We start from the raw sequence: 27626 nt of genomic DNA on the forward strand, positions 1-27626 counted from the left end.
TCTTTGTGGAACATTGAATGAGACACAGTGGTGCAAGACCCGAAAGGTCAGAAGCACAGAAGAACATCTGAGGTGGGACGAGCTCTGGGAAGAAGTGTTTGAGGGGAAAGGAGAGAAAGGGGGCCATGCTCATCTACTGAGTTGCAAGGGATCTGCATGACCCACTTGTGAGATGGCCACAAAGAATGTAGCTATGGGTGGCTGGACCCTGAGAGCACCTGAGCAATGAGATACTGTAGCTCTGATCCCAGTCCAAAGCTGGCATTCCCAGGAAGCTAGACTGGGAGGGCTGACACCTGGACCCACTCTGGCGGGAGGAACGTTCATTGCTCCCTTTGAGATAGATTCACTCTGCATGGCCCTTTACTCCTTGCTGTTTCTCATTTAGACATCCCACCCACACCATGCCTCAGAAGCGCCCGATTCCCTCCTCCCTCAACATGGGAGCCACATTGCTGCTTTGGTCTCCTGGTCTAGGGCTCCACAGTAGGCCCTGCACTTTCCATTGTTTAGAAATGGAAGGAACGAAGGACACATAGCACTCAGACACACTTGCCATTTCAGGAGTTTACAGTTAAATAGACTTTTCCCTGTAAAATCTCCAGGCCTGGTAAAACCTTCAGTATTACAGAGGCAAGGACATGAGGTGATACTGCACACAGAGTAGTTCCAATTGCAGGGCTAGCTGGCCACGCAGGCAGAGGGGACGGTCTGGGGGGACAGCAGTGGATACCAAGCTCATGCATCCCTCCATCTGTTCAGAGGTGGGTGAACGTCTGCTCCTTGGCCCAGTCTTGTACCTCTGCTCGGCTGAAGATGAGGTAGAAGAGCAGCCCCGAAATGTTTACAGCTGCTGCGAGCAGGAACACATTTCTCCAGCCTACCTCCAAATCCTGGAGACAGGAAACTGTGAGTTAGTGACCCTTCTGCTTCAGAGAGACTGTGGCCCCAAGTCCTGCTGCTCCCTCCCCTCCTGCTCCAGCCTCTGGGGCTCTCTGGTTGTTCCTGGAATATGCAGGTGCATTCCCAATATTGGAGAGAATGCACGGGCCTTCCTCCATGGGTATGCTCTCCCTCAGACACCCTCTTGGCTCCCTCCCTCGCTTCCTTCCACCCCTTGGTTAAAAGCTCCCTTCTCAGTGAGTCCTGCCTTAACTAGCCCATTAAGTTGAAATTCCAGGCCCTGGTCTGCGTACTACACGTGATCCGCTCTCCTCTCTGAGCACTTACCACCACTCAGTAAGTCACGTGTTTTACCTTGGTTTTCTGTCACTTTCTTTCCTACAACATAGGTTTCACAAGGGGAGGGACTCTGGTTTGTTTTATTTACTTAAGCAACACAGGCACATGCTAAGATTCAAAAATATTCATTGAAAGACTCAATCCATCAATCAAACAGCAAGAGAAACAAGGTCACTGTGAGAATTTCTGTTTTAAGAAACCATTTTCCAGCCACGTGTTAGTAACTAGAAGAGAACTGGAACTTTTACAGTGAGAAGGGACTTGATGTTGGGGAGGACACCCCTTCTTTGCCATTCTCCACTCATTTCTGCTGAAGGAAACCAGTGACAGGCAGGTCACAGAGTGATGAACATGTGAGCATCACACACATATTTATGTATAGTCTGTGTCCTTAGGACTCAGAGAACGCACGAGTCATCAGATGAATTTGCTGGTGTGACTCCTTCTGGTGGATCTCCCAGGACGGAAGGCTGTACAAATGGAAGATCCTGGACAAGCAGCACTGGCCAAGGCAGTTTGTGCTTGCAGGGGAGGTGTAACCTGCTCCACCACCTGGCCACCCATGTGCATCCTGCCCATTCATCCAGTGAACATTGTAGAGTGACCAGCTCATCCCGGGCTGCCCTGAACTTTCAAGTCTTTGACCTGACATATTACTTTGCAAATATTACTGTCGTGAGTATTCCCAGGACATTTGGTTTTTATCTTGAGAAGCTCATTTTGCAAAGACCCACAAAGCACAGACATGACCATGAGCAACCTCCCTCACTCCACGCCCAGGCATGGGGTCATCTCCTCTGGTGAGGTCAGCCTGGGTGGGATGAGGACATGTGTGGTGCTCGGGATGCTAGAATTTGATGAGCCTCACTGAGGAGGGAGCCCAGAGGCCCTTGCTTTAGTGTCTGTTGGGCGACCTTTGTGAGTTTCTCTGTTGAGCATGCATCAAAATGTCTGGCCTCACCTGACTGATGAGAATTCCTGCCACAGTGGGCGAGACGGCTCCCGATATGTGTGCGAAGACTTGCAGCAGCCCCTTGAGGAAGCCGGCATACCTGGGAGGGGAACACCTCGGGTCAGAGAGGGTGGGTCTTGGCTGGGCTTTGGGACTCTTATTTAAACCTGAGTGCAATGAGCTGGCTGAGGACTGGTAAACCTCTGGCCTGGGACAGAGACTTCCAGTGGGTAACCAGTACTACTAACGTGTCAGTGTCACACATACGAAACGGGCAGCATGATGGTCTGCACCTGATTGGAATGTTTTCTTGGTTCTGGTCATTGAGCCAGAACTTCTAGTTTGCCTGGGGGTTATCCAAGCTCCTCCCTGGATGAGAAAGATGTTGGCTCCGAGAGCAGGTGTCTCCACATGGTCTGGTGGTTCGTCATCTGAGGATGAAGTCCGTCCTGTTGCCTGAGAGAGGGCCTGTGACAGGAGCCGTGCCTGGGGGTCTCAGTCATGTCCCTGTGGCCCATGTTGGAGGGACTCCTCCCGGCTACTGTGGCTTCCCCCTGGTAAAGCCTTAGATGGGCGTGGCCCAGGAGCCTGGTGAATGCTCTCAGTGATCAGCTCAGTGTCTGCTGCATTCCTCCACAGAGGGTGACGACTCCCGGCAGAGCTGTCACTGTGGCCACAGACGACTTTGGTTCACACCTGGAAGCACTGAAGTCTCAGCAATTGGCCTGCTCAGTGCACCTTCCCAGAGTGCTGTGTTTGTAGGCTGCTGTTAACGTCTCTGACTGGCTGCGTGGGCCACATTCTACTTTTATGTCCCAGCAGCACTGGGGGCCTGAGCCAAGCTTCTGTGAGAAAGAGGCAAGGGGTCTCACCGAGGAGCAATATCCAAGAAGTTAACAAGGGCTCCTGCTTCGCAGAGGCTGCTGAAGGCAGAAGACAGCACCAGGAAGGCCATGGTGGTGCTGTGACTGGATCGAACCCAGTGCAAGGCCACAAGGACCCCAGATGAGAAGAAAACACCTGGGGGGAGAAAGACAGGTAGCAATTGACAGGAGGCTGCCCGAGCCTCCCCCAGCCACCCGTCTCCAACTTGGCCATTACCTATGGCAGTGAAGAGCTTCCTGATGGTGACAAGTCTGAGGACTCTTCTGGAGAGGAGAAAATCTGCCAGTAGACCTGACAGGATAATGCAGAAACAGCCAACGACAAATGGCAGAGCCGACAGGATCCCACTCTGCGGATGGGAGACAGGAAGTGAGTGCATGTGACCCCCAGCCCCAGGCAGAGTGGTCCTTGAACAGATTTCCCACAGCTGTGGCTTTTCTTCAGCGACACAGCTAATTTAGTGCAAATTTCAGGTATTGGAATGAGCCAATAAACTTTTAGCGCCTGGGGAAAGATATGCATATAGCTCAGTTTGAAAAAAAAAAGACTAATGCTTCTTGATATCTAAGGATCATCTGGAAATAGGTACTAAAGTGGCTGAAGTCCAACAGAAAAGTAAAGGATATGAACAAAGAATTCACAGTAAAAGGAAAAATAAGCAAACCCAACCTCACTCATAATAAAACACATGCAGAATAAAATTATAGTGAGAGATTACTTTCCATGAATCAAATTGGCAAAAGTTCAAAACAATTTTTGACATGCTTTGATGGCACTGCAGGGAACTGGGTACTCACAAACACTATCAGTGCCCCATGAAGAACATTTTGAGAAATATACAGTTGATGGTGCGTTTACCTTTAGGCTCAGCAATTTCACATGCAGAAGTTTACTTCACAGGAAGAGCAGTGCAAATGTATGACAAATGAACAAGGATTTCACTGCAACATTGCTCAGTGATGGAATGCCCTAAATATTGCTCAGTACAGTTCTTGTGTGCTGATATAAAGAGAAGCTCATGGTATACTAAGTGGTAAAAACCTTGAATATAAGGCAAAATATCAAATACAGTCCACAAAGTTTGGTGTAAAATAAAAGTTGGGAAAATAAGAATATACTTTCATGTATGTTTGCATTCTCATAAAGAAACTGTGGAAGAATATGTGAATTTTTTTTTTTTTAAACTGTCAATAGAGCAGGCCAGGAAGACAGGGCAGATTAGAAATAAAAGTAAGATTTTCTTATTCTTTATATAGCCTTATCAAGTCAAAATGATGTAGTTTTGCAAAGGTTGAAGCATTTTATTTTTAATTTGACCTCTGCATTAAATTCCTGCTAAAGAAAGTGTAGGGAAAATGAGCTCACACCTTTGTTTTGTATAATCCAAATAATGAAAATCTTAGCTTCCATCTAACTCATTGCACAGATGGCAAGCCAAGGCATCCGGGTTATGTGACCTAGAAGGCACCCTGAGAACAGCGGGGTCCTGGCCTATGCACTTCCCAGCCTGGGGAACTCCAGTATCTGGTCACACTTGTCTTCCCATTTGTCTACCATCCTCCTCCTCCAATCTTGGCCTCCCCACCCGACCTCACACCAGAGACCAGAAGCTGGGATGTCCTTGCCTGGCGCTGGCATCCTACGTGCCTGGCCCTTCTGTCTGCCTGGTCACTTCACTTTCCTCTTTGAGAAGACACAGAGCCGCTCCTTCCTGGGGCTTTCTGGAGTCAGTGCCTCTGTCCTGCAGGTGTGCCCCGGGCTCTGACACCACTGAGGTCGGCCCTCCCTTGGCCACTATGCGTATTCCCCCTGGAGATGCCTCAGTGTGAGAAGGCTGCTCTGTGAGCAGAGAGGTAGAAGGTGACAGTAATTCACTGTGTCAGTTGTCACCAACAGGCCATCGTGTCTGATGACTCTGCCATGTTAACACATCAGTACAGTAGAAATTGGAGGGGTTCTGTCAGCAGTCAGCATCCGTTGGCTTTGTGAAAACCTGTATCCCAATGTGTGCTCTTCTCTCCATGTTGTACATGAACAAAATATTTTTGGGGGGGCTAACAGGGATTGAACTCAGGGGCACTTGACCACTGAGCCACATCCCCAGCCCTATTTTGTATTTTATTTAGAGACAGGATCTCCCTAAGTTGCTTAGCGCCTCGCTTTTGCTGAGGCTGGCTTTGAACTCAAGATCCTCCTGCCTCAACCTCCCAAGCCACTGGGATGACAGGCATGCACCACCGTGCCTGGCATGAGCAAAATATTTTTTAGAGAAACGTCCTCCACGAATTTTTTGGGTATGCTGTACTTGGGACTTTATGTTCCATTAATAGTGTCTTGTCTTCAGTTTATGATGTTCTGCTTCTCTATCAAAGATTTTTATTGGTTTCATCCTTGGTTATTCGTGCTGCCAGCAGAGTGTCTCAGTTACAAATGTTTGACTGGACTGAGAATAAAATGTTTGCAAAGGACTCTTAAAAATACGACACTGTGTGAGTGTCACACAGACCCAGAACCATGAGAACCACACTGAGGTCAGCCGGAATGCCAGTCGGTGAGCCTGCATGTGCTGCATGGAGTCCTGGGCCAAGTCCACTCATTTAGAAACCATGGAAGACACAGAGGATTGTATCCTGAAGCGTTTAGACAGAAGAACAAACTGAGATCTCTCTGTACTTACGTCTCTGAGGTTGGCTTGGAGTACAGAACTGATGTACGTGGGTGTGTATGCCATCACCGTATAAAAAAGCCAGTATTCACAGAAATAAGCGACGACGACAGCCCAGAGTGGTAGGGATAGGACCATAGCTTTCAAGGGGAGAGACCAGCCTGGCAAACAGTCCTGGAAGAAGGCATATGTCAGCACCCACTCCCCCAGAGGACCAGCTCTGCTCTTCTGTGAGATGCCCAGTCATGGGCAGAGGGCAAGGGCATTGCTCGGGGTACCTGTTGAGCCAGGGAGCTCATGATGTATCTCTTCTCATCAGCACTGATGAAGGGGTGCTTCCCAGGGTCGTTGTAAACAAGAGGAAACCAGAGAAGGCAGCAGGCACATCCAATTCCACCTAGGAAGAGAGGATCAGTGAGCACAGGATTGTTCTTTCAGTCTGACTCTGCCCCAGGATGATGATTTGTTGGTTGGCAGAATGATTGATGCCTACCCTGCACATCTGTCACCATCATATGGTCCTGTGGTGAGTGGAGGTTCTCCACCACGTGGTCAAGGTCCTGGCCCTGTTCTGAGCCCAGGCAGCCAGAAACACTGCCTTTCCCTCACCTGGCCTTGGGGATTGTGGCCACTGTCAGGAGGAACATGCTTCTGCTGACCTGTTGTCCAAAGCAGATGACAGACACAGGCAGAGTCGCCCAGCGGCCTCAGGGAGTGGTGAGAGTGAGGGATGTCTGTTTTAAACCACTGAGAGTAGGAGGTTTGGAAATGCACTGATGTTGAGGCAGGAGCACCTGACACAAGCTATCAGTGCATCTGCCCCACGCTCTTGGAAATGTTTTCACCGTTCCAGAAGCAACCAGCATCCCTCCCGCAAGTCACTCTTCTGCAAAGTCCCCTCTTCTCCCACCTGTCCATGACTTTCTCTTATCCTCAAGCACTTAAGGTGTAGCAGCAGCACACTTTAGGTGCAATCGATTTTCCAAATTCTAGAGAAATAAAATTATTCCTCTGCAAATAAATCTTTTCTAAGATGTACATTATTTTAGTAGTAGGGAACTTGACATCTACACTGAATGGCAACATGACCCATCTTGAAATTTCCCTCTTAGAGTCAGGTGTGATGGTACACATCTGTGATCCTGCTGAGGCAGGAGGATCGTGAGTTCAAAACTAGATCCTAAGCAGCTCAGATAGACCCTGTCTCTAAATAAAATGTATAAAAGGCCTGGAGATATGGCTCAGTGATTAAGTTCTCCTGGGTTCAATTCCTGGTGTCAAAAAAAAAAAAAAATTCTCCTCTTAGAATCTTGAGAGTTTTAAGAGCGCTTGTCACTGGAGCAGCTTGCCATTTGCATGTCCCTTCACAAACATTGCACAGCAGACACCTCCATCAAGCATTTTGCTAAATTTTGAGAATATAGGGCAAAAGTACAATTTTGCCCTCAAGAAGTTCAGTCAAGGGGGAAAGATAGACATGAAAATTAACAATGTTGCGGACTGAGGTTGGAGGGTGTTGATACTGACTTGACAAGTCTTTAGTGATCCCTACTTTGTATATGCTGCTCACTACTCAAGAGCACAAGCATGGCAAACTTTCTTATTGCTTAGTAATTTTTGTAATCTGTCCTTTTGGCATTTTTTAATGGCAATATTTGAAGATTGATATGCTATAATAATCAATATTCACATTTTTTTTAATGAATGTATTTGCCTGATGGTACAGGATTCCTTAATTTAAGAGGGTGACCCTCTGATGCAAATATCAGTGGCACTCACCCTAAGGTACCATGAAATTTATAGGTGGAATTTCAGAGTGTTTCACAAGTTAAACGCACAAACATGAACCGGTAGCAGCAGGGCAGATCCCAGCCAGAGCTCAATGAAGGTAAAATGTGAAGTCATAAACTACCACCTTTCGAACACTCCAGAACTTTATGCAGCATCTTTCTGTGTACTGTGTCCACTCCTCAGACTCTGATGGTTGTCCTGCAGGTTCTACTGACTAATTCTCCATTCCAAGCAGTATTTTACCTACGATTAGTTTGCATTCACACAATTTTTCTGGAAGTGGTAAAGAATGTGTTAAATAAATATGCGTAGACTAAAATGCAGTCTAAGACGTAGTTCTCCCAAAATAACATTTTCAATGTCTTATGAAAGAAATGACTCTGGGATCCTTTGGGTTCAACTTAGAAGCAGTAAAGAGTGCTATGATATCCCAAATTCATAAGGTTACTCTAGCTTTCCATTCAGGCTACTGAAACTTAACCATTGTTGCACAAGCCAGGGAGATTCACAACATGATTAGCTTTGAACAGGATCCACTCATGCCATATCAGCATCCATACCTGCTTGTATTAACTAACCCAGGATAAGTTACATTGTAGAAATCATGCTTGACATTCTTTGTCCTCGAGGAAAATTCCAAGATTTGAAGAGCACAAACTCACCAAATATATAGAAGACATAAGGCCATCCTATATTCTGGCAGATGAGGCCACCAGTGAGAAGGACAATGAAGGTCCCCAGCATTGACCCTGAATGGAAGATGCAAGTGTTTTGGGTGAGGGCAAGGTTTAGGAGTCCACGGGCTTCCCACAGAGTCTCGGGGATTGCAGGCGTGCGATGTGATCCAGGTTGCATAGCTGCAAAGCCTGCTTCTTCTCTCAGAAGCTATGTGACCTTGGATAATTATTAGCCTCTTTGTGTCTCAAACCACTCAGGTGTGAAGGGGGAAGGATTACACATGGCTGACGCATAAGACTGTTCTGAGACCAATAGGAAGGAGTACTGCAAAACACAAGAATGCTTGGTGCACAGTTAGTACCCGGTTCTGATCAAGGTAGTGCAGGCTGGTGCTTGAGAGCAAGGGCTATGGAGACAGTAATTGGGATGTGAGGTCTCAGTGCTCCTGACAGGTGTGACCCAGTGCTCTCGTGAGTGAAGGTGAGATTAGGAGGTCGATTGATTACCTGATCCAGCAATGGTGGTGAGCTGACTCCTTTCCAGCGGGGGAGCCCATTTGACCCAAATTGAATATTGACCTGTTAATACCATAACCTGGAGGGGGGGATTTCTGATCTTAGGTACGTGAGATCATTCTAGAACCTGAGTTCCACTCACATTTGGAAAATGTCTTGGTACCTGGGCTATGCCTTGGATGACCCGAAGGACGATGAGCAAGGCCACTCCAGCATCAGCCGCCAGTGGGATGAAGAGGGTCAGAACGGAGGAAGCCAGCAAGCCAATGCCGACCACGTACTTGGCTCCCCATACTCCAGCCACATAGCCCGTGGGGATGGGGGCCACGAAGGAGCCATAGTTGAGGGAGCTGAGGATGATTCCCTGGATCTCAGGACTCCAGTCATATGCAGGGGCCTAGGCAACAGAGGGGACCTCACTGCTTGTCTTTGGTTAGAAAGTCGACTTTTTATTGTGAAGACTTGCCAGGCAGAAATGAATATGCAGCTCTCTTTCCTGTTCCCTCGCTCCCATTCTTCCAACTTACCAGTTTCATAAAAGGAATAAAAATACCTTAAGTGTATGCCCAACACATTCTTTCCCCCCACCCTGAGATAACTAGTGGACCAATTAAAATTTGAGATTCTGTAAAGAAGCAAGCTTTAAAGGAGAGAAAATAGATTCAAATTTGTGAAAATCATTTTGTGTGATTCCCATCACTGTGGGGTAAGACTTTATGTCCACTAAATGGTAAAGGCTGTTCCCTTCATTCTGACTTAGTTCTGGCTCATAACGCCTCCTTAGACACATTGGGTCCTGTGTTGTCCCTGGCACATGGCGCATGCTCAATAACAATTTACTGGCTAAATGAGCTGCATTCTTTTATGAGATAAACACTTAAGTTGATCCACTTTAATAAAAGAAAGGGTCTAGAGTCTCACTAAACTCACCACTGCCTTGAACTCCTTTTGAGATAGGTTCCAGTGGTCCTGGGGTTCCGTGAGGGGCATCTCTGTGGAGACATTGGACTGGCTGGGAGCCACCGTGCTGTTCACCATGGCTGTGATGGCAATGCTCAAGTTCATTTGTTGGGTATAAATCGAAAAATTACACAGCTGCAAGACGAGAGCCAGCCCATGTCGGACTGAACAGAGACCTGCAAGAAGCGGGCATGGAAGGTCTGCATCAGGACAACCCTCTGTCCATCCCAGGCTGGAGAGATCGGAAGATTGACATCTGCCTGAGATGGAGAAATATGGGGAGAGCAGACGTTGCTGTGCACATGTCTGGAGGACCCTGTGCCCGGGAGGAAGTGGGAATAACAGGTCCCTTAGAGGCATTGCTCAAGCAGAGGCGTGAGGCGTGTTTGGGGTTAAGGAATGAGCATGAAGGAAGGGCTCTCCAGGGCCCTGGGATGAGCAGGAGGGGGTGGGAGTGGAATGGGGGCCCCAGAGAACGAATGGGCAGAAAGCGGCGACTGGCTGAACACAGCGAGACGAGGAATCGTGGGGAGCGACTCCCAGGGTCCTGGCTTGGGCAGCTGACATGGCGCTAAGTGCCACTTTTATAACTAGGGAACCTGGGTGTTTGACCTGTTTCCAGGCTCAGGGGAGATGCGACTTGAAAGGTAGACTAGGGCTGGAGTATGGATGTTTTCATCTTCTTCTTCATACCGTGGGGCAAGAATGCCTGTCCCCATAATCCAGGCTTGCAGGAACTTGCCAAAGTCCGTGGGAGCTGTGGGGCCATCCCTTGATTGGGCCAGATGCAGTAGATCCAGGACAGCTGGAAGGGTTGATAGGCTCTGGGAGAAATCCCAGCGGCAAGGCATGATCCCTGCCTGGCGCTGTGCGAATATCCTTCCCAAGCTCCTGCGCCGGAGCAGATGCACCTGGAGGGGGCAGCACTGGGCCCTTTCCTCTGCCGATGCTGGGCCCTGTCTGGAAGCTATCTTAGAATTTTATTTAGCATATATAATTGAGCTTGGTTTGTAGATTTTATATGTGTGTTATTTTTGCAAGAAGAAGGAGAAGGAGCAGAAGAGGAGGAAAGGGAGGGAGAGAAGGAGGAGGAAGAAAATTATAAGCTTTCCATCCCTATCTCTGATCAAGACATGGACATTTTCATTTTTCCTTAATAAACGTTTTGTTTTAGAATGGTTTTAGGTTTATAGGATTATTGAGTTCCCACACCTCACTTTGGTTTTCCGTATTATCAACATTGTGCGTCGGTAAGGCACATTTGACACACTTAGTGATCTGTGTTGACATACTATTACTGACTAAAGTCCCTGCTTTATTTGAGATGTCAGCTTTCACCCATGTCTTTTCCTCTTTAGTTTCTTTTCTTATCTATACCGAGGTCTTCTTTCATATTTTCCTGTTGGTTTGCTTCATACACCGTGATAAGCTGCTTTAGCATCATCCTCACCTGAGGAAATCAGAAATGGAAATAGCCTCCATTTCCCATGATAGACAAGCATGCAGCACCGTGCAGGCTGACGGCTAGGCTCAGCGCTGCTCAGCGCTGCTTCTGCCTGGCTGGTGGGACCAGCGGCTCCTCCCTATGCTCAGGCAGCTCCTGGGAAGTGCGGTGCTGCTGCAGGCCCTCTTGAGGGGCCACTCGAGGATGGGCAGATTCAGTGTGCACACAGTGCCACAGGAGAGCGCTCAGGATGCGACAACTCTTGATATGAGCCGTCACCTCTCACCTGCGCACCTGTCATCTCTTTTATCTAGCACACTCCTTTCCTGTTCTTCCCCCTTGTACAGCACACATATACACAGAGGCCCGTTGGTGCCCCTGAGGCCTTGATCTGCAAGGGACAACTGCATGTGCTTTGCTCTCTGTGCTGACACCCCCATACAGGGTCACCTTTGCTGGCTTGTGGCAAGGCTGGCATGTGGGAGGTGGTGTGGGGAGTTGTGGGATTCTTTCCACCATTAGAGGGTCGCTGACTACTCTAGCATCGTAACTCTGCAGGAGAACTGCTGGCTTTGGGCCGGTGCTCTCCAATTGTCTGGGCTGGTTTCTGCAGCCACTTCTGCTTCCCTCTGCTCCGCCATGCTGGCTCCTGTGCTCAACTGCAGATCTTTAGAAAGGCCCAGGAGCCAGAGAGGAGGCTCCAGGATGAGAGCCAGTAAGCTCCCCCACCACTGGCCTCTTCAGGCCTGTGGGCCTCGCCACTGTGGTCTGCACAGCCACTGTGCCAGGATCCTGAGCGGGAGCCCCACAGCATGGTTTCCTCTGCACACTGTGCCATGCTTCCAGAACAGGAGGCCGGCGGCTCCTGGCATCCTCCTTCTGTTTCAGATTGTATCAAGTCTGTCACCAGGAGGCTGTAGGCTCCCGTTTCCACATGGATGGAGGTACTTTCTCAAAGTGTAGTGCTGGCTGTTCTTATTTCCACCGTTCCAGAAAGGGGCTCTATTGCAGATTGGCCTCAGGGCAGGGGCGTATCCTCCTCCGTGTGTTGACAGGAGGAAAGGAAACGCCCTGACCTTGTGTACATCCCATACTTGGGTAGTCTCCCCCATCACAGGGGGCACAGGCCTGGAAACTGCAGTCCTCAGACTGAAAACAAGGAGAAGCCATTGTGCCCCGAGGCAGCTCCAGGCAGCGACTGAGCATCAGCAATGGCAGATGGGGGGTTATGCCTGTGATTCCGGGGTGCCCTGGATATCTCCCACTTTGCAATGCACATAGCTGGGGTCATGAGCAGTGATGGGGTTGCTACTTCTGGTTCTCCTGAAAGTAACCAACCTGGCTTGTTTCCCCAGGCCTCCAAAGCCTGTGGAATCTTCTACCTCCCCTGTATTAAACCTCTTTCTTCTTGAAACACCTAGACAGGTGTCTGTTTTTCTAATTGAACCCAGAATGACACAGCAGCTCCTGGGCCTCTGTGGTCAAGGGGATCAGAAGGTCAATGTGGGATCTGTCTCCATCCAAGCCCCGTGAATCCTCAGCTGAATCCTGAAATTGAAAGAACACTGACCCTCCAGTGGAACCTGGGGTTCAGTCCTTTTCACCTAGGGTCTCTGGGGGTCTGGGAAGATGAGCAGCTGCAGAATGAGGCCAGGTGACCAGAGTGGCACCTGGTGGAGACGGATGCGTCTTCACACCCCATGACACTCCTGCCCTTGGTGTCTGGGTGTCTTGGAAGCACAGAGATTTCCAGCAAAGACTCCACTAGCCTTTGGGACCATCAATGCCTAGAGAAGTCCCCAGCCACGCCCTGGGGTCTGATACTGAGGACCAAGGAACACCTCGGTCCTTCCTTTCCAAGAGGAAAGCTGGTGCTGGACACTAGCGATGGAGCCAACAGAAGGGCTTGCTGCCACGTGCTCCTGCGAGACACGTGGAGAGGTACCAAGTACATGGAGAGACAGAAGCAGCTGGGTTCTACCTTCTCCGGTGGGGGAGGCTGCCAAGAAAGGATGGCTACTCTTAGCGAGCTGCCTTTTACCTCTCTGGACTAGAAAGGTGTACAAAGGCACAGTCTGACACAACTGGGGCTCCAGGGTGGTCACCAGAGGGTGGACAGGTGTCCTACAGACTGGAAGAAACCAGGAAGATCACACACAAATTTCCCTTTAGACAAAGTATAATTGAGCACACCAAGGACTGTCAACAATCGGGCTGCAGTGGCGACACCGTGTGAGTAGCAGTAGTGACAGCAACGTTTACTGTGTTTACTGTGTGCCAGGTGTTGATTTATGGGTTTAGGGTCTAATGGATTCATTTCTTGTGCCAGCAGTTCAAGTTAGTTTATGTGATTAGCACCCCATTTTTGAAATGGGGAACTGAGATATGGAAAGTTTAGGTAAACTTGCCTAACATTATGTACATCGGAAATGGCAGAATGAGGACTGCACACTCGGGGAACCTGGCCTTGGACCATTGTTCTGACCCTGGGTGTCATGCTGGCCATGGTACTTTACACGTGAGTTCTTCATGTTGCTGATTGTGGGGGGAGAGAGAGAGAGAGAGGAGGGAGAGAGGAGATAGACTCTGGCCAATGGCGTAGTCCAAAAGACTCCAAAGCACACAGAGACAAGTAAGCCCTGGAACTCATGCCATTGGAGTAGAATTCCTTCTGGATCCATGGTGGTTAGTTGCAAGATGAGCATCTGCATCCCCTGTGTTCTTTGGTGGACTAGACTGGTGACCCTCTCGTCTTTTAAAGACATATACACTTCCCACAGACGAACTGAGCTTTTAAGCGTTCCATCTTGGTCAGTGTTTTCCTTTGTAAAGGTATAATTTTAGGAGCAGCCTGTATCCTTAGAAGAACTAATGTTTAACAGTTATAAATCATTCATGGTTTAGGGTAAAATAAGGGGCTCCACACTTATCCTTGTGGCATATTATAGCAAAACTCTAGTTGTAGATGAGAGAAAGGAGGAAGGACCGTCGAGGATGTGGTAGAAAAGGAAGCCTGCTCCTTCTGAGGCGGGTTTGGGTGTAACATGAGCAGAGAGATCCACCAGATGTTCTCAGAGAAGCCAAAGCTGCTTTCCATGTTTCCTACTTAGAATCTACGCTTTTTTTTTTTGTTTGTTCATCTCTAAATAATATCATACTACACACCTTTCCTATCTACCTTTGAGATTTCTTGTGAGAAATGAAACAGGAGTAAACCTGCTTTTTTAGCTACGTAGAATTCTTGGCAACTTGCAGCAGCAAAAAATGCTGTATGCCAACCAGAGCGGAGGTTGCGGTGACAGAGATCCCACTTTTCCCCACGGTCCCTTCCCACGCATGATCTTACCTTTCCTGGGGGCTTGCTCTGGAGCCGTGTTTAAATTACCATCACTGGAAACGTCTCCTGCTGCAGCCTTGGCAGTAGCTCCAGTAGACATTTCGGTTCTTTCCTCCCAGGGACTGGCATTTACCTGCTGAGATAAAAGAGCAAATAAGGACAGGGAGGTGTCCCGTGTCCTGTACCACATGGCTCCAATCTTTCTTCCTAAGAGGTGGGAAGAGCACTTCAACTTGGGCTCAATAACTGGATTTGTCTCCTTGACTCTGTCATTGTGTGGCCTTGGAAAAGTCCCAGTCGCCCTGAAGTCAGAAATTAGGCCTGGGTTACCTTGATAAATTGTAAGATTCTGTCTGGTTCTGAATTGCCGTGTCTTTAAACTGATACTTATATCACTATCACTGGACATGAAAACCTGACCACCTTATTTGAAATTTCATCAGAAGATTTCAGGGGATTAAAATACTGCCAAAAAAAAAAAAAAAAAAAAAATCTGTGTTAAAAACACCTAGAGAGAGTGGATAAAATGTGTCAGACATCACCTTAAATACGTAGCTCAAAGACAGTGAGCAATCTCCCCATGGAAGTGGTGAAGATGAGAGGCACACACCAGCCTCTGGGGTACGCAGACTTTAGCCATGCCGGAGCAAGGGATCGCGACCCTGTGCACGTGAACAATGAAGCCTTCGCCTCCTGCCGGGAAGGAGATCTGATGGCTCCCCATGGATCTAGGGTCTCCCCATAGATCTAGGGCTGTGTCTAGGACACAGCCACAAGCCTCAAAGAGGTCAAACTCAGTCTAAAAGGCTCTGCGCCTGGCAACATGAGTCAGCGACACATTCTCTGGAGGGGTAAGAGAAGGTGGTGACCGAATGGGCATGGGAAGCCAGAACAAAGACCCTTCCCTGCCCAGGGCCAGCCTGGATGTGTTCATTTCAAGACGAGACTGTTTTGGAGACTAGAAATGACCAGTAGACATTTTACCACTGGAAACAACCAGGGAAGTTATAGGACCAAGCAGACATGTAGAGTAAGGGCCGGGCATTCATTACTGGGCACCAAGCACCTTCCGCCTGCTCTCTGGAGAGTGACATCTGTGGCACCTCATGTCTCTGCCTGTCACTGCTGCAGTTGTCAGATGAGCCACTGGCTGACAAGGTGCCTGATTTTCATCCTTCAAAGCACAGATGTTGAACCAGACAGCCCTGCTGTCTGCAGCAGAGTTCGGAAACAAGCTGAAAATTGAATTGAAATCCAAAGCTATGCTCACTGGCTAAGTAGAGGGGTCCTGTTAATTCTGAGAATAAGCTGGTGGAATAAAGTATGGAACATTATGCTGTAAAAATAAGAAAATGCGTTTTTCATTCCTGGCCACACCCAGGGGCAGCTAGTTGGACAGAAAAGACTTTCTCAGCCACAAGAATTGAAGACAAGTTTCGTTTCACTGCAAGTTTTGCCTACAGTCATAGGGCTCTGAGCCAACTGATGCCCGGGAGTTTGCTGTGGGCTGGCTCATTCTTTGGTTCAGGAAACGTTTCTTGACTAAATGAACGGAGTGCTCTGCTTCCATGACTCTCCCGCTTCCCCACCGCCTCCCATACTTTCTGTAACAGCAGCACTTGCCAGTTTTCCTCATAACCAGAAATCATGGCTTTTCTGGAGCTTATGAGAACACTGGAATTTGGCAAGAGAGGGCAAATGTAGGACAAAGCTGTTGTATGACAGGGGACCCATCCAGGGACAATGGCTGGGACGTGGGCCCTGGTAAAGTTACCCCAGTGGGACAGGTGTAGCATGAGGGAAACACACAACAGTGGCACTTGCTATGAAGGAAATAAGAGCAGCCTGGCACCTGCTGGTGACGGGCAGGTGGGAGAAGGGCCGTTACTACTGGTGCAGCGACCTTACCTCGTCTGCGCAGGATGCTTGTATTTGAGCTGAACAGGAATGGCGAGAAGGAGGCAGAGATGGACAAGAGCAAGCTGGCTGTGTTGGAGGGAGACAGTGGTGGAGGGTGGCCATGCAGAGCGCATGAGGGGCTAGCAAGGCGACGGGACCCTCGGGTGAGCAGTGCCACGCTACTTAGGCCCACAGGCCTGGGGATGGCAGGGACCACTTTGGTTGAGGTGTGGTATGTGGCCAAAAGGGCCAGATGAGGACCAGGAGCCCAGGGAGGAAGCGGTGTTTTCCCCTGAGCAAGCGTTGATGGCAGCTGGGCTGGGACGGCCGTGTGAAAGGGCCACATCCTGGACTGACACTGGGGACGAGCCAGTAAGACTTGCTAAGGTGGCAGATGTAGGAATAAAAGAAAGGCAGGAATCGTCAGAGACATCTAGACGAAGGCTCCAGCGAAGGAGTCAGTGGTGCTGTGCCTAGAGAGTCAGAGATGAGCAGAGAGGGGTCAGGGTTCCAGATGAAAAGCAAGAGTTCGGTTTTGGACACCTGGAGTTTGAGATGCCTGTTGGATGTAGGAGGGACGACTGCCAAGTAGGCTTTGTGTTCCTGAGTCCATGGCTTGGGGCAGAAGGCCCGGGGAGAACTGTGGATCTGGAAATCCTCAGCCTTAGCTGTTTCTTAAGACCAGGTAGATGAGAAAGCGCTAGCAAAGAAATTGGGCCAGTCTTCTCGCAGGATTGTGAGAGTCTGTTCTCCAGGCACTAACACCATCTGCGCCCCGGCCCCTGTGCTCGGTGGGGTGTTACTGCCCCTCAAGGGGCTGCGCAGACAGCAGCTCAGGTGGCAGTGCTGAATGTGTCCTCCCCCTGAGGAACAACTGGTGGCTCTTATGCACAGCACCCAAATTAAAGCCCTCTGCACAAACCCTTCACCCAAGAACGGTTCCTGGATTCCCACAAATTTCACTTTTGTTTTTCTCCATATACAAACTCATGGGGAAGATTTTCATTAATTTGGTCTTTTAGGCCTGATTAAAAAAAAAATCTTCCATTGTAAAACATCACATAATTGCCTCACTGCAAATATGATCAATGCTTTTATTTAAGTGAATGTATCTCACAAAACAAGTCCAATATATGAATACACAAATCTTACACTGTACATCATCTCATCACAAAATAACCCCTCAAAGTATAGTTTAAATTTCTGGTTTGCATCCAAATGCTTCAGATAATGCTCTTTCTCCCCCGCTCCCCAACACCTATACTCAGAGACTTTTATTCTCTGGTTTAAGAGGAAGAATTCTTTCTTTTTCCAGAATTATCGCAGGAGAGAAACTTTCTCCTTTTCAGCAACCACAATCTCTACCTCAAACAGCAGATTACACAGCTCTCAAAGGGGAAAAGACCCACCCCACCTACCAAAAGTAGAATATTAAGGAAAAGCTTAAAGCCAACCTGAGGGGGGGCAGAGTGCAGGATCCTCTTTCCTTTCAAATAAATTTCTCCCAGTTTTTTGCAATGGTCGGGTCACTTGCCAGTAAATGATTAGTAAAACCTCTAGCCCTTGTGTTACTGACTGGGCGGGTTTTATTGACTACACGGGTTAATTTTTAACTTTACTTTTATTGTTTAATTGATAAGCAGGTCAAGTTCACTGAGTCTTCCTCATGCTTTGGGTTCATTTGCGTCTTCCTTGGTCCCCAGTCAGAACTGGTGCTCCCCGTGAGGCTCCCGGCCCAGCCCTGGGTTCCAGCACTACCACCTTGCGGGGTCTCAGAGTCAACATGGTCTCCGTACAGACGGTCCCCATCCTGTCCCTTTTCCACCATCTCCCAGTTTAACCCATTAAGTCCCAAGTTTCCAATTCTGCAAATATCACAATGAAACAGACACAAGTGCATGAAAGTGTCTAAAGTCATAATCTAGAGCTTACATGCATTATTATATTAATATTATAATTTTTATACTACAATTATATTACCACTATACATTATGTTATGTTAACATTATATAATAATCGTTATGCTATAAAATATAATTATAATCCATTATTTTATGTAATTATATCTTTTTTTTGATTCCATGTCTTTCTTCCCAGACTAATCCAGTCCACAGTAATCCAAAGAGTATAATTCAATTAAATAAGTATTTATTTTTAAATTTAAAAAAAAATTTGTTCTAATTATTTATACATGACAGTAGAATGCACTTTTTAAATATTTTTTTAAGTTGTTGATGGACCTTAATTTTTATTTATATTTCATATGGGGTGCTGAGAATCAAACCCAGTGCCTCACACATGCTGGGTACTATACCACTGCCACTGACCCACAACCCCAGCCCCTAGGATGTACTTTGGTACCTCATGCATAATGGAGTATGATCTCTCATTTTTCTGGCTATACATGATGTAGAATCCCATGGGTCATATAGTGGTATATGTACATAGGGTAATAATGTCGGATTCACTCTACTATCCTTCCCGTCCCTATTCCCCTCCTCTCCCTTCAATCATCTCTACCTGATCTGAAGTCACTGTTCTTCCCTAGGCCCCCCTGCCCCCGCCAACACCGTGCATTAGCACCCACATATCAGAGAGAACTCTCGGCTTTTGGTTTGGGGGATTGGCTTATTGATACATTAAGTACTCTATTTAGGTTTCTATAGGTGTCTCACATCTGGGACGACAAGACAAAATGTGTTTTCCACAGAGGAGAGACAGCACATTTAGGCTGACTTGCCTGATTTTTGTGTTTTTCTGATCCTAACTGCACAATGCCTGTTGGGATTTTTGTGGAATTCCACACCCTGTGAGTCTGTGACCTTTGGCAGCTAAACATTTCATGCTGGCACGCTGCTTCCTGGCCTCGTTTTCTCACGAGCCCACTTGTGAGGAGACAGCCCTTGGGAAGCTGTCTTGAACTCTGCCCTTGAACGTGGCTTCTGAAGCCACACCCAGGGTGGTCTGGCCAGTCCCCTCGCCTTGCCTGTTTTTCCTCCGAACCATCCTGACCTCGTCTCCGAGCTGTGGACTTTATCTCTTCGTCTGTTCTCCAGGTGCGTCAGGGCCCCAGTCTTCACGTGGCCGCGAGCAGAGCTCCTGCACGCCCTCCAGCCCTGCTGCTGCCCCAGGCTCCCAGTGTGGCAGTGCCATGGCCACCTCCCAGATGGACTTTGCAGAGGCAGGCGAGCTCCCACTTTCCCTCACTACTCGGTGTCCATCCGACAGCAAGCCCCACCCACAGCCTTTCCCACAGGCCGTCCTCTCTCATTTCCTCTATTCCTGTGGGAACCATTTATCAACGGGTTACACAACGGTTAGCCTGGCCCCTGTCTCCACTCTTTCATTCCATCTCTATCCAGCAGACAGGATGTTTGAAATGTAAACGCGATCATACTGCTTACTGGTTTAAAAGTCTGCCAAGGCCTTTCCAGAGCATGGAGGACAGCATGGACCCATTCCCGTTTCCTTGAGGTGCTGTGAGCCTTCAGACAACTCTAGCCTTGCCGCCCTCTGCTCTGCCACTCTCCCTCTTCACCAGTGCCAGCCAGCTCTGCCCACCTCGCAAAGCTCATCCTGCCTCGGTGCAGGGGACTCCAGCCCGGAACACCAGCACCCACGGCCATCAAAAGTATTTCATTGATGATATCAGAAGAGGGAATCAAGAAGCCTCTTTCCCAAGAAGCCTCTAAAGTGATGTTTATATAGTAATCCAAAACTTTATCCAGAAAGGAAAAGGTGAGAAAGGCAACCTCCATCAGATCTAATGAAGTGGACTCAGAAACGAATGCAGCTGTACAACCTGGACAGGAAGTAGTGGGTTTGGAGGAGACTAGAATTTGAATAGAGAATTTTATTTAAATTCTTTTACTTTTATTTGACCTGTTTTAAATTGTGATTTATAATTAGAGTTTGGGGCTTTAAGTCAGTTTTAGTATATGGAATAAAGTATTGGACGTGTAGTCATAGAAGGGTACAAACTATCATCCCTAAAATGAACAAGTTCTGAAACTCAATGTGGAGTGTGGTGACTCTGCTAACAATAATGTAATTTGTTAATGAAATTTGCTGAGAGTAGATCTTGTGCGTTCTCAGCACATGCACCCACACACACGTGCACACACAAGTGGTGGTAGATGTGTTAGCTGGATTGTGATGATCACTTAGCAGTGTATATCAGTACATCGTGCCACACATCTTGAATACTGCTAAGGTTTGCATGTGAGGTGTCCACACGTGAGACAATGCAAGGAAGTTCACAGGTGAAGCGACTGTGTTATTGATATTGATACTGATTAACTGGGTGGTGACTGTTGGCTGGAGGAGGTGGGTCATTGGGGGCGTGACTTTGGGATATATATTTTGTCTGTGGTGAGGGGAGACTCTCCGTGCTTTCTGGTTCCATGTCCTGAGCAGTTTTCCACCACCTCACTTCCACCCTGATGTTCTGCCTTACCTTGGACCCAGAGCAACAGAACCAGCCACCTGCAAACTGAGACCTCTGAACCTGTGAGCCCCCAAATAAACTTTTCTTCTAAAATTGTTTTTGCCAGACCTTCTGAGCAGAACAGTGAAAGAGCTGACTAAAGCAAATACATACAGTTTTTGTCTGTCCCCTAATAAAGCTGAGAAAACCTGCCATGGAGGTTACGTGTTTTCTGTTTTCCTCAGAAGACTAACAAAACTTGAACTTCAGGGCCTTCGCTTTTCCGAGTCTATTTCCACGCTCTGGGAAGAGCCCTGGCTCCACAGGGTCACGTGTTCTGTAGAATCGCAAAAATCGAAGTGTGAGAACTGCACACAGGAAAGTCAAATAACCCACTACCAGTGTGATTTCCACCAGCACTGAGCTCTCCAGAGGACAGCTGCTCTCTGGGACAGGGACCCCAGACAACCTGGAGACCACACTCTACAGCTCCCTGGCCTTGATGTTCAGCACGGCAGGATGGTTCCTCTTCTGGTGAAAATGGAGAGGTTTTGGACAGAACTGGCTCCCGCTGCAATGTCATAACGAGCTGGAAGGACCACCAGGTCACATTTTTAAGAGCCCTGGAGAGCTGTGACGCGACTCACACACTCGTATCAGAGAGCGAGCTCGTCCTGCACCTGAGCAGGCAGGCCCCTGCAGAGTGCCAGTGCCACTGCGGGGCACAGAGAGGAGAGCCGGGCGGAAACCGTCACCCTGCCATAGTCTCAGGGGCTGAAGCCACTCCACAGAGTAGGTCAGGGGTCAGTAGAGAGATCACAATAAGAGTGACGGTTCACCCCGGCTTAATCAAACAGACGCAGTGTGTCTCAGTGGACGTTGCGACATTTCTCAGGTAGATAAGCCAACAATAATGTTTATATGAAACACGGAAGGGGCCCAGAGTATGCACCCTAAAACAGGCCACTTGGCACAAGGACTATTGTGAAGTGAAGGCGAGGAGGAAAACAGACACAGGAGAATGTGTCCTGCCCGTCTCCAGGGAGGGGAGGACAACTCTGAGTCACCTGAGGTGACTCCAGATTCTTATCAGTTCAGAGACAGCACAGAGGAATCTATATAACACACCTGCCAATCACCCTAGTCTTCCAAAAGCTCAGTCCCTTTCCTTCATCTTGTCAGTTCTCTAGGAATTTTCTCTTCCTTTTTAAGATGCTACATGAGGCCACCTCTGAACATCCCTTTGTGTTTCTCCCCACTAAGAAAAATTATTTTAAAAATTTCTGAATAATTGGAATGAGCACATTTCACCATTTCTCTCTTGATGAATACAGAGCTAAGACCTGGAAAGATTGCTGGGAACTCGTATGTGACCATGGCGAGAAGTGGGTCATGGCAGGATTGGGTCTGGGTCATGGCTCAGTCTCACTGAACCATGCAGAGTGTGCCTTCATCTATTTATTTACTTATTTGACTCCAGGCTTCCTAGTTTTTTGGTTTAGGTTTTAGAGAAGTTAGGGAAGTGCAGGGCAGAACAGGACAATGAAAGCTCTGAATTTTGACTGGAGGGCTGAAAAGAGGGAACCAGAAAGTGCTGGCATTCCACAGAGAGAAAGAGTGGCAGAGGTGACCCCCGAAAGTTATTTATGAAATCACCTTCTGAGCTGTGGAAAAACAGGAACTCACCCCAGAGAAACAGATGCTATCAAGGAGAAAAACTGGAAATGAATTTAAACTGAAAACTACAATAACCAAAATAAACTCAGTGGACAGGACCAGTAGCAGAATGGAAAGGAGAGGACAGTCAGTGGACTTGAGGATGGATCAAGAAGAGACGTCCAGTCTGAAAGGCAGAGAGTGAGCGGATAAAGAAGTGGAGTCGAGGATCTGTGGGATGGTGAGAGAGGGACTAACAGTCACTTCGTCCAGTCCCTGAAGGAGATGAGGGAAAGGCAACAGGAGGGGGAAGTGAGAGGGGGACAGAGAGAGAGAGAGCAAGCGAGAAATGAAAGAGGGCGCCTCAATGGAAAGACACATTTATAAGGTTAAAAATGCCTCGACTTAACCTAAAAAACCCAACCTATCATTATCAAGTTGAAAAACCCATCAGATGAAACTGAGAAATTGCTTTACAGAAAAAAATCAAAAGAAAAATATTTCAATAATTGTAACTTTCCATAAAGGCCTAATTCTTTAAATAAAGAAAAAAAATCATAGGAAGAAAAAGAAAGATACAAAGTATTATGGTTTGGATGTGAGGTGTCCCAAAAACTCACATGTGAGACAATGCAGGAAGGTTCAGAGGAGAAATGATTGGGTTTTAAATCTCAACCCAGTCAGTGACCTGATCCCTGAGGGGATTAATTGAAGTGGTGGGTGTGGCTGGAGGAGGTGAGAATAAGGGCGTGGCTCTGGGGTGTATATTTGTATCTGGAGAGTGGAGTCTCTGCTTCCTGATGATCCAGCTGCTTCCCTCTGCCACACTCTTCCACCATGATGTCCTGCCTCACCTCAAGCCCCGAGGAATGGAGCCGGCTTTCCATGGACTAAGACCTCTGAAACCGTGAGCCCTCAAAAAAACCTTTCCTCCTCTGTAATTGTGCTGGTCAGATCATTTAGTCACAGCAGTGAAAAAGCTGACTAAAACGCAAAGATAGAGTCTATGAACCCTATGGAAAATTGGTTGAAGGAAACAAGAGACTTTCCGGAAAGGAAATCACAAGTGGAGTTTAAACACACACACAACTTATTTTAAAATAAGATATGGGGAAGTTAAAACTAAGGTCTCTGAGAATGTAGTGATCAAAAGTGTGATAAAATACGGTTGGTTGAAATTAGAAAAATATGTGTTCAGATATAGTATTGATGGGTGCTATACACCGAAATGTTGGTGCCCTTCAATTTCAGATGGCTCAGCTCTTCCAAGGCGCTGGGGTTTGGAGGGAGGGCCAGTGGGACATCATTAGGGTGAGATGAGGACATGAGGGGGGCCCATGGTAGGACTAGTGTCCTCATAAGAGAAAGACCAAACTTTCTCCTGCTCCTTCCCTCCCTTCTTTCTCTCTGCTGGCCCCTCCTCCTCGTCCAACCTTCCTTTCCCCTCCTTCCCTTTCTCCACCTGAGGAAACAACTAGAATGCAGTCCCCTGCCAGCCAGGAAGAGAGCACTCACCAGAAACTGAACCTTGCCAGACCTTGACCTTGGAGTGTCCAGCCTCCAGGTCTGAGAAAATGAAGGTCTGCTGTCGATGCCACCCACGCCCTGGTACTTTGTCAGAGCAGCCCCAGGTGACTAAGACACTGAGAGTGCAGACTGTTATGGTCTGAGCAATTCGGCAATGTTTATCCGTATTTGAACTTCAAACCTGTGGCCCAGTAATTCAACATGCTAGATTTTTACCTGCAACTACACTTGTACAGGTGAGTTGGAGGATGTATGAGGGGGGTTACTGTATGTAAATAGAACATAACTTAAAACAGCAAACACACGCATGGTGTTGAACATGCATCAGGCTCTGTATAAAGAACTTCCACACATGAACGCACTGTGTCCTCCCAACAACCTCGAGACCTGCACTGTTATCCACCTGACAGGTAGCAATATACTGGAACAGAATTGTTAAAGAAATTGCCAAAAACTCTTCTAAGTCTTGTGAAAAAGTCAGAGTTATATGTTCAAATGACTTCTCCTCTTGAACACTCTGGACTACTGTGTTTTCCCAGGACAAGTATTAGTTGGTCTGTGTTGTACGAGGGATTTTTAGGAATGGAAGTTGATTGGGTCTGAGTCACCACTTGGAGGAGACCCCCAAGGATGGATGACCCCTCTGTACTAACTGTAACACCAATCAGAAAAACATCTTTGCTTAGTTAATTCAGAGAGATGCAGGTGATTCGATGCCACGTCAAAGACTAAATTGGCTCTACAACAGAACTTAAGTGGAATTACACCTAAGAAATCCTGAAATAACCCTGGTCACAAAGACAATAAGTGCTGTAGCAGGTGTAAACCGCAGGCCCACAGGGAGCAGCGGCAGGCCAACTAGTCCATGGTGTCCACCAGGCAGGCACTGTTGATTGAGCCCATCTACATTTCCACATTTGTCCACCTGTACCTATCCTATTATAAGAGCTATAAAATCAAACCCTCCTTTATGTGGCTTCCTTGAAACATTTACATATTTCTGGCCATCAAAGCATAAAAAGAAGCTGCCCTGTGCCTCACTTTCCCCCCTTTTCCCCCTTTTCCTGCCTTGACTGTGTCAGGTCTGTAGGTGCAGCAGGCATGTGATGATCCCAAGATCACAGAAATGAGGACGGAAGCCAGTGAACTGAGAATGACCACCAGTCGGGATCAACCAAGTCACACTGGCAAGACAAAGGACCCAAACTTTACCACAGGATTCCTGTCCACTCTGCTTTGTCTACAGCTCCGCACTAGGTCGCTCTCACTCGAAACCCAGTTTGATTGGGCTTTATCTGGAAAATCAACAGTCTCAAGGTAGAAGAGATAATGGCGAACTGGTGCTGGCTCTTAAATTTTCCCTCCAACGTCATTTCCACTCAGATGTCACTGGGCAAACACACACAGCCAAGATAGAGAAACGTATCCTTTCCAAAGGAAGTCCAAGGAATATTTTTGCCCGATAATGTAAACTGTGACTGTGCCAAGTTTCTATTAAAAAATATTTACCTAAGTCCATCCTTTCTACACAGAAAAAAATATACTTTTCCCTCCCCAAGAAAAACCAACTCAACTCCCACTTAATTACGGCGTCAGATCTGTTATCCAGGATTTTGACATCAACTCCTTCATTTGAATGTGGCATATTATTGCTGAAAATCACAAACAAGACAAAGCGTCTGCGCCACATAGCCTGTCACACCATGAAACTACAGGCAGAGAGTAGCAGCAAGGAGCTGGTCCTGTCCTGAGAACCTGTTCCACCATCTCCCTACCCTGGGCAGAAAACAGCCCTGGTCTGTGGTGACCCCACACACACGACTGGCTCCCCAGAAGACCATCTCCTGAGCCCCCAGCCCACCGTCTGGGTAGCTCTTCCTTCTCAATCACTCTTTCTGAAGAGTCTTTGCGAGCAGGTTTCTCATCCCACCACTGACAAGAGAAACCAGACACAAGGATCAAATGACACTCATCTTTCCTCAGTCATAGCACCCTGTATCCTAGTGGGTAGCCCTTAATAAATCCAAAGCAGATAAACTCAACCGTTCACTTTTGGTGGCGGGCTGGATCTGGGCAAGCTACAAGGTTCAGCAGCTAAAGAACTTTTATCAGTGATTTCAGTGGAACAGCTACTGAGCAGCTGTGTGGCTCTGGACATCGCACCTATAGATGGAGACCTGGTAACAATCTATGCTGCTCCCTCTACTAATTTCTGTACTGGTTAAGAGAGGTGAAGTTATCCTATGGCAATAGGTGAAGCCTTGGTTACTGGCATACAGCGTGGTTTTATCACCTGCTTCGTGCCTTGACTAGCATAGCCAATAGCAGCTGTGTGCCATGCTGTCCTCCTTGAGACCAGGCAGGTGGGTGACCTGCATCTGAAGTCAGTCTGCAGCAGAGGCAGAGAAAAGACAGTATGTGGAAGCATTTATGTTTAGAAAGTACAGCTTACTTCTGTTCTAATTGCATTGATCAAGGTTAGGTGATCCTAATAGACATTAATGAGGCCACAGTACAATCCTGCCTCTAAGAAAAGCAGCAAGTATCTGTGAACAATAATATATTTTACCACATGTGTGGAAAGAAAAATAGAAAAAGTTGGCTCCTTCCTGCTTTGTTGAACCAGTATACCAGTTTTGAAGTGGAAAAAATGAAATCTTGTTTAAACCAGTCCATACAATTGAAGAATCCAGCAGCATCTTAATCAGCAACTTAACTCACTTTCACTGAGTTTTGTTTTCAAGGACTCCATTTTGGGGGATTTATTTATCCCCTCTCCCTCTCCCCCATTTCTGCCTGGTCTTCATAAGTAGTTTATTGATGTTTTCTCAGGGTTTGAGCCTTAATTTCTACATTTTCTTCTTCTATTCTATTATCTGAAGTTCTGGGGAAGGATGTCCAATTCTTTTGTGTTCCCTTGACTCTTGCTCATACTGGATTGTCCCAGGAATAGTATTTAATTTCAGATTGTGAGCATATTTTTATCGTTTACTTACAGGAACCTTGCTATCGGTCAAGCAAAATCTCTTCCTCCAGAGAGCTTTTGTGTTTGCTTCTGCTAAGTAACAGCCAAGACCACTGCTCTGTACACCGCGTAGCTTGAGTCATTCTGCAAAACAAAAACAGCATACGTTTGAAAGTAAAACTAAAGTGTGCAGGATCCAGCAGTTAATTTTATAGGAAGGGTTGAGGATTTTTTTAACTACCTAGTGTATGGGGCAAGAGAGACAAGATCCTTATTTCCCTGAGTCAATGGACAGAGTTCTTTTCTAGTTTACCTGTCAGAACAGGTCCTCCCGTTATCTTGCGGCCATCAGAAAAGAACATTCTCCTATAAATGCTTTAAATTTTATGTCAATAAAACGGAATTGAGTTACAGGCTCTTTTAAATTAGGTTGGTGAATATAATTGGAGGAAGTGACTCTAATTCTCATCCTGCTGGCAGCAAACAATTGAATTAGGGCCTTGCCTGAGAGGGCCCCCTGGTGACCCGGGTGGACGTGCAGAGGAGTGGTTTTGCTGAATCTGTGTTCGGCCCTTGCTTCCCTTTCTGCGGTGTAGAACAGCCTCAGAACTAAACGGCTTGAGGAACTTAAGACAAAAGACAACAGGAGGGAAGCCGTGCAGGAGGTCAGAGCTGCTCCCCTGA

General features: G+C 47.4%; 1 protein-coding gene across 5 annotated transcripts; it reads right to left on the reverse strand.

The window, feature by feature from the left end:
- SLC17A4 (solute carrier family 17 member 4) lies at positions 1-27398 on the reverse strand. Of its 5 annotated transcripts, none has more exons than XM_079148150.1 (13): positions 27256-27398; positions 26974-27086; positions 14479-14602; positions 9659-9864; positions 8892-9125; positions 8720-8807; positions 8198-8284; positions 6023-6141; positions 5757-5918; positions 3296-3428; positions 3067-3214; positions 2204-2294; positions 1-893 (listed from the first exon to the last, which is right to left on the reverse strand). In XM_079148150.1, the coding sequence occupies exons 3-13, from the start codon at positions 14567-14569 to the stop codon at positions 759-761; spliced, it is 1494 nt and encodes a 497-aa protein (XP_079004276.1). In that variant the 5' UTR covers positions 14570-14602; positions 26974-27086; positions 27256-27398; the 3' UTR covers positions 1-758. The 5 variants fall into 5 exon arrangements, with proteins under 5 accessions (XP_079004276.1, XP_079004274.1, XP_079004275.1 ...); XM_079148148.1 differs by having other exon boundaries at positions 14479-14605; XM_079148149.1 differs by having other exon boundaries at positions 14479-14605; positions 27184-27336.
- Positions 27399-27626: the final 228 nt, after the last annotated feature.

This window comes from Sciurus vulgaris (genome assembly GCF_902686455.1).
Source record: "Sciurus vulgaris genome assembly, chromosome: 7".
NCBI classification, from domain to species: domain Eukaryota; kingdom Metazoa; phylum Chordata; class Mammalia; order Rodentia; family Sciuridae; genus Sciurus; species Sciurus vulgaris.

Bases quoted from the DNA above. Each gene is read 5' to 3' on its own strand.
- SLC17A4 (XM_079148150.1), bottom strand. From the start codon at position 14,569: ATGTCTACTGGAGCTACTGCCAAGGCTGCAGCAGGAGACGTTTCCAGT. The intron at 9,126-9,658 runs GTGAGTTTAGTG...TCTGTTGCCTAG, and splicing joins AAAAGGAGTTCAAGGCAGTG to GCCCCTGCATATGACTGGAG. The intron at 8,808-8,891 runs GTACCAAGACAT...CCCCCCCTCCAG, and splicing joins TCATCCAAGGCATAGCCCAG to GTTATGGTATTAACAGGTCA.